At 35.3% G+C, this 12,968-nt stretch overlaps 1 protein-coding gene across 1 annotated transcript in view; it reads right to left on the reverse strand.

Annotated features, from left to right (window-relative positions):
• The window catches only part of LOC139114796 (kinesin-like protein KIF21A), a 79,719-nt gene that overhangs the window by 17,877 nt on the left and 48,874 nt on the right, over positions 1–12,968 (reverse strand). Inside the window, 6 exon segments of the mRNA XM_070676727.1 lie at positions 2,538–2,654; positions 4,718–4,780; positions 7,097–7,192; positions 8,701–8,918; positions 10,795–10,909; positions 12,422–12,479. Coding sequence (XP_070532828.1) covers positions 2,538–2,654; positions 4,718–4,780; positions 7,097–7,192; positions 8,701–8,918; positions 10,795–10,909; positions 12,422–12,479 — 667 coding nt within the window.

Consider the following 12,968-nt stretch of genomic DNA (forward strand, 5'->3'; position numbering starts at 1 on the left):
ACATGAACATCATATAATCACATTGACCATATCACAATGTAAATCGACATGCATTTCATCATAGTACACTGACCATATCACAAATGTAAATTGACATGCATGAAGATCATAGAGTACCAGTACATTGACAATATCACAAAATAAATTGACATGCATTTATATCATATTGGACATTGACAATATCACTATATAAATTGACATGCAAATCTACATAGTCCAACAGATACAGATCTTTAAAGCAGCTCTGGCCATGAAAAAAGTCACAGAATATATAATATGGTCAGCTTAAAACCTCATGATAACATTTTCTTCACTTCCCCTGGAATCACAGAAGGACGACATTTTACAACATCTCAGTCTACCACAGAACTTCTCATTTGGAGATGTGTCTGGTACCAGCAATATAATGACAATCACCTTTCACTACAGAAGGGGACAAATTTCATCACATTAATAAAATGTCATTACATATCTCTATTAATGCTTGATTCTTTTCCTAGCAATTCTTTTTTAAATGTCTGCAATATTATTTTATCTTGAATACTGCAAATACTTGTACAACCATATTATGTGCAGATATTGATAAGCAGTCTGAAAGAACATGATTGTTTTTTAGGTTAACCTATTATAAATTACAGGGGATTGCAGTCCATGTTTTTGTGTTACAGCAGGGTACTGAATTGGTTGAAAATATACAACTACAGATTCAAGTCTGTTTCAATTAATCATTTACACTTAAAATTTTAGCAATCGTGCAAAAGTGCCTCACAAATTCCACTATTAACACGCAAGTAAACTGATGTGTATGCAACCACAAATGGCTTTGTGTTGACTGTAGTATGTTACTGTATATAATCTTACTTTCAGATCACATCATATGTTGCATTAACGCTCTGATCAGTAGATCACCTCAAAACTCTTTAAAATTGGCAAATTTCACCAAAATGTCACCCCTGGCTTTTGGCAGTGGAACATGATAATGGACTGTGTCAGTGGAACAAGATAATGGACTGTGTCAGTGACCAAGCAGACCCTGTAACCGATAGTCAGATTGTGATCGAAGACTAATCTTAGCATTTCTACTTTTGGACACAAAAGTTCACATCCTTGAACTTGTTTGTTTACAAACAATGAGTTTTCCAGTGACGGTGATTAAAAAAGTGACTGTACCAACAAAAATCTGCAATTTTGTCTTTATTGACTTCAGACATACTCTTCAGAATTTAGACCAAGTTTTAATGTAAAAATATGGATCAATGAGCCATGTAGGTCAGTGTTGACATGCCGAGTTGAGCGAATTGTTTAATGCTCTTCAACGTGTTTGCTATCATTCACTAGATAATGCCATATTTGGGCCAAATTACCCATGATGCAATGGCACCAGAAATAATGGTTTCTGTGGTAGACTGATCTCTAGCCATTACAGTCTGGGTTCTGTGGTAGACTGATCTCTAGGCATTACAGTCTGGGTTCTGTGGTAGACTGATCTCTAGGCATTACAGTCTGGGTTCTGTGGTAGACTGATCTCTAGGCATTACAGTCTGGGTTCTGTGGTAGACTGATCTCTAGGCATTACAGTCTGGGTTCTGTGGTAGACTGATCTCTAGGCATTACAGTCTGGGTTCTGTGGTAGACTGATCTCTAGGCATTACAGTCTGGGTTCTGTGGTAGACTGATCTCTAGGCATTACAGTCTGGGTTCTGTGGTAGACTGATCTCTACGCATTACAGCCTGAGTTCTGTGGTAGACTGATCTCTAGGCATTACAATCTGGGTTCTGTGGTAGACTGATCTTTAGGCATTACAGTCTGGGTTCGTGGTAGACTGATCTCTAGGCATTACAGCCTGGGTTCTGTGGTAGACTGATCTCTTGGCATTACAGCCTGGGTTCTGTGGTAGACTGATCTTTAGGCATTACAGTCTGGGTTCTGAGGTAGACTGATCTCTAGGCATTACAGTCTGGGTTCTGTGGTAGACTGATCTCTAGGCATTACAGCCTGGGTTCTGTGGTAGACTGATCTCTAGGCATTACAGCCTGGGTTCTGTGGTAGACTGATCTCTAGGCATTACAGCCTGGGTTCTGTGGTAGACTGATCTCTAGGCATTACAGTCTGGGTTCTGTGGTAGACTGATCTCTAGGCATTACAGCCTGGGTTCTGTGGTAGACTGATCTCTAGGCATTACAGCCTGGGTTCTGTGGTAGACTGATCTCTAGGCATTACAGCCTGGGTTCTGTGGTAGACTGATCTCTAGGCATTACAGTCTTGGTTCTTTGGTAGACTGATCTCTACGCATTACAGCCTGGGTTCTGTGGTAGACTGATCTCTAGGCATTACAGTCTGGGTTCTGTGGTAGACTGATCTCTAGGAATCACAATCTGGGTTCTGTGGTAGACTGATCTCTAGGCATTACAGTCTGGGTTCTGTGGTAGACTGATCTCTAGGCATTACAGTCTGGGTTCTGTGGTAGACTGATCTCTAGGCATTACAGTCTGGGTTCTGTGGTAGACTGATCTCTAGGAATGACAATCTGGCTTACCTGTCAGCATACATAATACTTGGTGAGTTGGTTTGCGATAATCTTGAAAAAACATTTTTACCATCTCCAAATCGACGTTTGGTGGGTGGTGATCCTGGTGGAGTCATCAAGTTCTCCCTAGTAAAACAGAAAAACAGAGAAAAATCGGTATATGCTCCATGAACACTGTTGTGGAAAAAAAAGAAGTTAAAAGGATTTGGAAGGAGTAGAAATACCATCATATGACTATGAATGGCAGGCAGTCTAGAAATCAATCACCAAAGATTATGCATGATTTGAGTTATTTTCAAAACAAGGCAAAGTATACTAAGTTGTTACAATATATGAACCATTACTGATGATTACCTACTATGAATTTACATTAAAAATCACTTGAATTCTTATCTCTAGATGTTACTTTACAGTGGAAAAATAGCTAGGTGTGTTACATGTTTCAAAACATAATGATGTTGGTGTTGCATGAAAATATGAGTTATAAAATTAATTAATATCAAATTTTCCTAGTTGTAAAAGCAAAGTCAAACTATTAATTAGTTTTCTCATCATTAAGAGTAAACTACTAAAAACGAAAACATTCTAGAGAATGTGTGTATATCATATTCTAAAAGCCTCAGACTGATATGATTCTGAGATGGAAAATTCTACTTGGAGGTAAAATATTGCAGACTTTTGCCAAATCCACATGAATATGACAAGTTTCTGACTCACTAATGTCCCTGACAAAACAATTTATCATTGATGACATCATTGAAGCTGGATCGTGTGTTTTGGAAGCTGTTCTTCTTTATCGTTGGTGCTATCATTGTCTAGTAGAATTGTCTTTGGGCAGCAATTTATGTACTGGCTGAGTATGTGAGAAAATTCATAAGCTTGAAGTGTCTCATTCCATCTGGGACTGATTTGTGTGTTGTTACCAAGGTTACTTTGTGATAAACATGTTGGTTTCCCTAACTGATATTGGGGTTAGTATGTAATTAGTGGGACTGATATTGTTTTGTAGTGTGATATTCATCTAACATAGGGATATCTGAATAACAGTGAAATTAACATGTCATAGGGATAACATGGTCCCCATCAGATCAAATGACCAAGTTTATGACTAAGGGCTGGCCCTAAATGATATTTTACATGTTTGGAACATTACTCACAGATATACATGAACAGATTTCATTCAAACTTTTTACAAGGGCATCCTCATCTAGAGCAATTTTAAAAACAAATGTGAGCTAAAAAAAGATGAACCAGCAAAGCTAACCCAGTAAGAAATTACAAACTTTACATACTGCTAACAGAGTACAATCTTGTCTTAAAAATGTATACTTCTTACGTGAACACACAGTTTATGAACACATGTTGTATGTATTTCCATCTTTAAATCCTGAACAATTATTCATAACTGCAATGAATCTATATCACTAAATAATTTTAGGAGTTTCTCATTATAGCTTGACAAATGACCTAACATCACACATCTGATTACCTCTTAATCACCGTGAATCCAGCAATAACTCCACTGCATCAAGTCATGATTGCTCTACAACATCGCATTCACCCTTTTTATTACTGACTTGGACCAAGTCTAATTGTGGACATGGAAAAATTGTGTCCTATTCCATACAGCACTGTCATGCACACTTCAATGTTGCATTATTTTCACACCTTCCAACTTTTTGTGGTAAGAAAAGTAATTTTGCTGATGGTAAAGATAAAGTACACTTTCCTAACTCTTTCATATTTGAGCTAAACTAGGGTAGGGGCTTACACATATATGTTCAGCATTTTCAAAAATCCTGTAAAAGTGGTGGGTAGGAGTGCTCATACAGAGTGCTATACTCTGATGAGAACGATAAATACAACTCATTTGAAAGCACTTTTTGACTAACTTTCACCAGTGCTGTTATGTACCAGCAGAAGAAGTGTCAAAACAGTTTTATTTGTCATGCATGATAGAATGTGTTTTAAATTCTTTACAGGATTATCTGTGATGACATTAATCTTTTTGAAAAGTGACTCATATAAGTGAGTCCAAACTGTAATGATGCATACTTAGTCAAGTGGACAAAAACTTTGTGAACTTTCAGTGAAAAGGAAGGACATACTGTTTATAGAACTAAGAAAGAATTACTGCATGCGACTCAGGCTATATTAAACTGACAAGCAACTATTAATAATAACATTACGCATGTCTATTTCTTGAAGCTCGGCCAGATATATGGGAATGTAATCCGGGTGGTTTGGTGAAACTAGTACAGGGAAATAAAAAAATAAAGTATTTCTACTGGTGAGAACAAATAGGTCATGCACATAATCCATTGTGGAATAATTTGTTCTGGTCACCGTCTACAGAATTTGTTGTGTTCACTGTCCACATCATGTTGTTCTGGTCATTGTCTGTGTCATTAAGTTCAGTTCATAATCTATGTCACTTTAAGACCTGTGCCTCGTCTCTTTTCTTTTCTCCTCCAGGTATTTTCAACAAAATCAAAACCAGAGTATCCAAACAGCTGATGCGAACATATCATATCCACAATACACAGTACTTGTTGGAAGAATAGTCACACTCTATCTACTATATTCTGGAGAGTAGAGTGTGAATATTCTTCCAACAAGTATTTATCGTACCACACAACTAGCAACACTGGGGACTGTCTGCAAAACGAAGAACCATAACACAGTACATAGTACATGTATCAGTAAAATTAGTAGATTCAATATCTTATTCTGTCTTCCCTTCCTACTAGTAAAATGCTAAAAAGGAAGTGAAAGTACCGGTATTCAAGTCAATGTGAAAACTGAATTATGCAGTCTCTTGCTGAAGTGGAAAAGAAAATTAAGTAAATAAAAAAAACAGATATGAACTGAAAATGCTCACGTGTTTCATTATATATTACAGTTATGTGTAAATTTAAACTTTTGCGACATCTTTGCAACTTCATAAACTGTTATGATCAACATCATGAACAATATTCTCCACAGATTGATTCTAAAGGTCATTTAGTATACAAATATGTAATTAGCTGATATTAAATACTTTCTTTGACTGCTGTCATTGTATCACCACTTTATATAACATGAAGTGTAATTGCCTGTGGTCAAGTCCTTTAAGCTCTGTATGCAAACTGTGAAAGCTCATTAGATATGTAAATTATAAATTACCTGACATGAAAATGCGAAATGACTTTCAATATTGTTTTAACTTGGTATCATCAATGTACATTGCATGTTTCACCAACTTTGATCAAGTAAATCCTGGTATACATCCCTAATTAGAAAAGTTTATTAAAATGTGCAAATTCGGAATTGGTTGACGTAAATATGCTAAATGACTTTGAATAATGTTGTATCATAGTATCTTCAATGTACATAGCAAGTTTTCTCAACTTTGGTCTGGTCAATCATGGATATATATCCTTAATTAGAAAAATTCAATAAATATGCAAATTAGAAATTGAATGAAGTAAAAATACTTAATCACTTTCAATAAGGTCATAACATAGTATCTTCAATGTTCATAGCAAGTTTTGTTAACTTTGGTCAAGTCAATTTGGTTCTATATCCCTAATTACGAAAGTTCATTAAATATGCAAATTAGGAATTGGCCGATGTAAAAATGCTTTATAACTTTCAATAATTTTAAATCATAGTATCTTCAGTATACATACCTAGTTTCGTCAACTTTGGTCACGTCAATTCAGATATGTCTCCCTAATTAGGAAAGTTCATTAAATATGCAAATTGGCAATTATCTTTCATGTCACCCCTGAAAACCTTTCATGGCTGACATATCCTGGCGTGATCAACATTTGCAGAAAATCTAATCAAATTGTGTGCAGCCGTTCTCGATTTATATCCGTTTTTTTTTCGAAAATCATTAATTATGCAAATGAGCAAAAAGCATGCAAGCCACACGCACCAAATGGAGTATGGTAGCCCTTATTAATCCTGCTGGTTTGTAATTTGGTCCAAGAAACTGCTTCACAAACAAATGATGTATCATAAGAATTTCTCATGCCCCCAAAGTAAAGATATTGACACTACTTCACGGTAACATACCAATCCTTCTGTGTGTTAAACTGAGATTTTTATCACAAATTCATGATTTATGAAATGGACACACAGCTTGGCTTGGGCAAGTAGAGATGAGTCGTCTACATGTAGGTGGGAAGTACATCTTTGCCAAAAACCTTGCTAACTTCACCAAGGGGAGAGGGAGGGGGAGGGGTATGCCAATCAAGTTTGTTGCAACAAGTGAGTTCTGTCTTTAGAGAAAGCAAGCACTGGTACTTTCAACATTGCAGCCCAGTCACATGGTTGAGGTGATTCACAACAATATGGAATTAGAAAACTGTGAAGAAAATAATATTTTCATTATAATCTTGCCATCAAGCTAAATGCTGTTCATGTACACATACTTGAAGTTCATCTGAATTGGTAACCCTGAACAAATTTTTACAAACAAGTTTAGAGCAAAACAGACCTCAAGCGGATGCAAGTGGTAGAAAGTGACAATACACTCTATAATTTCAAGATTTAGGCAGGAACCTTTATGATATACTTACAGTGAACTTGATCTTGAAATTGTAAAACTTCCTCTTCTTGATCTGACCTCTTGGTCTTCAACATCACTTCCTCTACCTTTCCCACTATCGATCACTCTGCAAATAACAAGTCATAGGAGATGACACTTAGGGAGTGTGTAAAGGTGTACAGTGGCAAACAACAGCTAACCATGTGAGCATGGACAGACCATTTTTAGCTCACATATTCACACATGTGATTTATTGTCATATCAGTGTCTGTTTCTCAGTCTGTTGCATTATCGGATTGAAATCAAATATGGTACATAGATTCTGTTTGGGAATGGCCAGAACTGATTCATTTTTGGTGGGTGTGGCTTGCATAATTAATACCAATTTGCATAATTATTTGTTTAGAAATAAGATATTCTCAGAATGACAGTATCATATCCTATGAATCAGATGTTAATCAAGGGACTATACAACAGATTTCAAGGTTGTGTAGAAGTTCTTTTACCATGGCACTGCTAATTTCCATATTTAATAAACTTTCCTAATTAGGGATTTGTATCTGGATTGACTCGACTGAAACTTGCTTTATACATTGAAGATTATATGATATAACAGTAATGAAAGTCATTTCTTATCTATACTTCAAGCTAATTATTCATTTGCAGATTTAGCAAACTCTTGAACTCTCTTAATTTGGGATATGTATCTGGGTTGACATGCCCACAGTTGAAGACTTGCTACATACATTAAAGATACCATGATATAACATTACTAAAAGTCATTTTGCAGTTGTACACCTATTTAACAATATGCATTTTTAGCAAATGGGTACATCTTAATGATTGTGGTCATTTTGGGGAGGGACATTTTAGGTTTTTGCAATTGTCTCTCTATTGCAGTAAGCCATTAAACTTTTCACTGTACCATAAGTACCATACAAAGAAATAGATTAGTAACAGACAAGCTAGGTTGTTGTAAACATTTCCAACTTTGGAATAAAACAAATTACCCCCACTGCATATTTATTTCAAAAATTCAAAAACGTGTGTAACTTGTACTCTATTGTATGTTTTCTTATATAAAAGTCAAATTGCCCCAAGTGTATCTGAGTGATAGCTCAGACATTGAAATACTGTAATAAAGTGACTATCAATCAACTGTGTCGGATCACAAAAATACATTACAGTGCACATCTGTATAATTGTATACTGCTTAATATGGTTTTGCATAAGATCAGCGTAGGCATGTGTGAATCACTGTTGGGGGCTGACAAAATACAGACACAATGAATCAAATTTACCATGTATCATATGTCAAAATGAAGAGACATTGTTATACATGGACATATCACATAATTGCAAAGTTTGAGTTCAGATACAATTGAGCATCCTTGTATGATGGACAGACATGTCTGAATTTGATTCAATGTGTAAGTCATCACTTTACAGTGACTGAAAAACAAAACAGTAACAAAAAATTAGAGTTTTCTTTTAAGGGAACTAAATTGTTAGATGTAAAATAGTGGTCCAGGAGTGGAGTAGTTAAAGTACAAGGTAATAATATCTGTAACTGTAATAATACATAAACTTGATATTTTCAAATACAATCTTTGTAAAAAGACATAGTGACAGTACCCTGTAACATCGCTGGTCTTTGATACTGCCTGTGGCAGTGGCTTTGGTAGTGATGGTGGTGGCATTAACTGATGATCTGGAATCTTGGCAGTACTTGCTTCACTTGATTGGATCTTTTCAGGTACTTCTAACAATGCCACAGGTTCACTACTAGCTGCAGTATCATGTATTCCTGGTGCATACAACAAATCTTGACAAGTTGCTGTACGGCGACGTGCCTAGCAAGTCGGGAAAATATAAATTAGTTACTTTTGGCTTTAAAGGTATGCAAAGTCACCAACTTTAATATTGGAAAATTCTTGTTTCAAGCAAGAGATTGAGATAAATTCACAGTCCAGAACTATATAGTACACATACATTTCTATTGACATTTCCACCATTCAGAGTGCACTGTCATTTTTCATGTAAAGTTTTTAAAGGGACATAAACTGTAACTTGTGGCAAGTTTTTCAGAATTCTGCTTCTGTATATCAATTAGCGTGTCTGACTCTAATCCACTTGTCATGCTGAACTTTCGGGTATTCTTTTTGTCAACATAGCTTGTATGTGTGTAGTGATCATTGTTTATTGTTCACAAATGAATTCTGGTCCGGACTTGAATACAATTTTCAACAATAACAATGTGCATTATACTCATACAGGTTGTGTTGATATGCTAAATATTTGACATTAAATTACAATTTAGAAATTCAATGCAAAAAGTGTAGGGAAACCACAAAATAGTTCTGAAAAAATAGCCAAAAGATACAGCTTATTGAGTTTTAAGTAAAAAATTAAAGAGACTGTCACAGTAAGTCTACATCCATAACACACGGATGAGATGCAAACCCTGTTCTCTTTTTGGCCCCATGGAAATTATGTGTATCCTGTTCAACCATCCTCTGGTATACCATGGATTTAAATTTATCACTTGTGCTTCCATTGTACCAGTGGAAATGCAGTGTGTTTTATCATGGATGTGACATGCAATTTTAAGGAGTGGACAAACACCAATGATTTCTTTGCTTTTTTTGACTTGCCATATGGAAAGAATGTGAAATCATTAATTTTTACAGGGATTTAATTTGACTATTTTGATGTTTGAGACATTTCACTAGGATTTAAGTTCACTGATTTTGTCGGTAAAACAATATATTCTATTGTTATTTAACATTTTTACTGGGATTTCATTTAGTGGATTTACATTTCAGGTAAAATAGTGAAATTACATCCCAGTGAATTATCAATGCTTTTTTCAGTATATGAAAAAAATTATGGTTGGGAAACTCTTGTAGAGGAAACGGTACACAGCAGATTGGCTAAGCAAGCAAGCAGAATTCTGAAATGCTGTGCTGAAATCTCACTATCACTACAAGGGTCAAAGCATTGCTTTCTGCACTGCACACTGTTCAATTAAATCCAGGACACTGTGCTCCAAGTTTGATCAAAATCAATTGCTTTAATATGGTTTTTATCAAACTAAGTCAGTCTAATGGAATAAAAACATAAAAGACATCCTCGTTCAAGAAAACATTGAATGCCAGGTAATGAATGCGTGATTTTATTGGTTTATTCTTTCTTTTTTCACTTCCGTGTTTACGTAGCTTTAAAAAGTTTGGGGTCGGTAGGTCGGGTTATCGGAACAGCACCTTTTTTTTTCTCGGCCTCATCAACAATAAAAATCGGGGGTCACCGTACAAAATTTGGAAGCAGCGAACAAATTGTCCAACATTTTGCGATATATGAAATTCAAGATGGCTGCCATCCCTGTGTTAACTCTATGGGGGAAAAATTAAATTTCAGATTTTTGAAAACTAAGATGGTGAAAGTTTTTACTTTCTCCAAGAGCTTTATAATGAGCCCCAACAAGTGGAAGATCAGAAAAGAATTGTGGAAATTTGAAAGTCCAAACATCTGACGCTGAGGCGCATTCAACCTTAATGCCAGTCAAATGTATTAACTTAACAAGGGAGACATGCCCCACTTCACTCAGGAATGAATCCTTGATGGAACCAATTGGAGTAAATTATGGTTATTTCTAGCACTGTATATGATATATGACATCATATTGTTTTGTGAGACTAGTGATAGTGATGAGGTCATGTTGGTTCTCACCTTGTCCCTGTTGCGTTGTACATGTAGTTGTTGGGTTGTTGTTGTTGGTGGTTGTAGCAGCATGTCAGGAACATTCAGAAAGGTAGCATTAACGTTTACTAGATTACTCACTCCACTGGGAAAATTACGGCATGGTAGTAATGGAGTTGATCAGGATGGTGGCGTAGCAACATTATGTATATTGTCAGTTGGGTCAGAGTTCAACATGCAGTAGTTGAGGAAAACAACATAAAAACAAACAAAAATTAACAAAAATATCAACACATTGATCATAATGTTAATAACCTTATTGGATACACTAAGGTAGGAATGATATGAAAAATTTTGCTATTGGAAAGAACAAAATTTATTTTGGGACTTATATATAAATATCTATTGTATGAAAGTCTGACTTTTGGTTTGTTATATGTTGCATTTGCCAACATGCTAAGGTTCAGTTGTCATAGATGCAGCTGCCTCAAAGCATCAGGTTTTAATGGTGATATGCTAAGCACACTATGTGGTGGGAAATATTGATTGATAGATTGGTTTTAACACCAGTGAATATATGTAAAGCATGGCAGCATAAAACAACAAAAAGTTGAGGAAACAATTGAAGCAGCTGTAGAAAGATTTGAAGACACAACAAAAACATAAATAGCAGACATACAAAATGAAAAGAAACAGCAAAAGGATGATATCAAAATAGCAAATAAAGGTTGTAACATATTTTAATCACAGTTTAGGAATTTTGCCATTTGGTAAAAATGCAAAGAAACTTTAAAATGTACTGAGTGTAAAAATGTAAAATTTGTTTCTGTGGACTCATGGTCAGAAGTATCATGCACGTTTTATGTCAATAACATTATACAACATTGATGACACTATGTTCTCATTTGATCATACTTCACACATAATATTATGATATATCTTGTAAATAAGGTATCTCTTGTCCTATGATTTATCAATGTCAAACACACAATGCAAATATTATCCCTATCACAGATTCTCTTAATTGGTATGCACATGATAGCCCAGGTCAAAGGTACTGCACATGATAGCCCAGGTCAAAGGTACTGAAACACTGCCACAGTGGTTGGTTTTGCTATAATTCAGATGAAAAAGCCAAACAACCCTTAGAGTCTGACATCCCAGGACAAATTTCACGGTAATAAGAAGAAGCATATTTTGAGATAAATTTGAACATATAGAAAACTTTATAAATAATTTTCATATCAAATACTGTGGTGATACATGCACACTAAAATGAGATTACATTTATGTCTTGAACCCCCATAAGCACATCAGCTGTTGAAGATAGCACTTTTGAATAAAATGGACAAATATGATAACAGGAAACACCAGGCTATTGTGATATCAACCATAGAAACTTAAGTACAAATTGCAATATGGTGTAACTTAGCACTTTTTCAACAAATTCATATACCTGTGTCCATGCAAACATGGCTGTTTAGACACAATAGTCTTTGTTGGGTGATAATTGTAGTTACATAAATGGCAGGGACTTTAGAGTTCTGGTACTTGTCTCCCACTATGAGTTTGCTGTTTTTAGAGCTACAGTATTAGGATAGTTGGCACAGACATTTCAATCGTTCATCTGTAACAATGTTTATGACTGATTACTGACCTGTTGTCTATTGGTGATGGAGCTGCTGAACTTTCTGCTGAACTGCTGCTGCTTTGTTCTGAAATCAAATTATTACACGATGAAAATTACAGTCATGATATTCAAATAATACAAACTCAACTTAGCTGTCAAATATCGGTTGTTGTTTATTTTTGGAAATTTTAAGTTTTACATGGTAATTACTGTTAGATGTTTGTTAAAAGGCAATGAAAGTTTAATACAATGCCTATAAAAGAAGTGTCTGCAATTTTCACCTATCCACTTTTGTTGTTGTCACACAATTAGCCTTAAAAGTGAGTTTTATGAGAGTTAATTAGTAAATTGGGATATTTGACAAAAATTGAGAATATTTCTCAAGTTTAAGCATCTGCAGGCCCAAATCTGAGGACACAGTATTGTGAATGTGGCCAGAGTCAGCTTAGCAAATTGACACTAGCCATTAACTGGGATCAGAATAATACAATTTGAGAATTCAAAGTAGAAGCCCTACATTCACCAAAATAATAGAAAAACACACAAAAGCACATAAAACAGCATTAACTGTAAA

The sequence above is a fragment of the Ptychodera flava genome, chromosome 16 (genome assembly GCF_041260155.1).
Source record: "Ptychodera flava strain L36383 chromosome 16, AS_Pfla_20210202, whole genome shotgun sequence".
In the NCBI taxonomy this organism is placed as follows: Eukaryota; Metazoa; Hemichordata; class Enteropneusta; family Ptychoderidae; genus Ptychodera; species Ptychodera flava.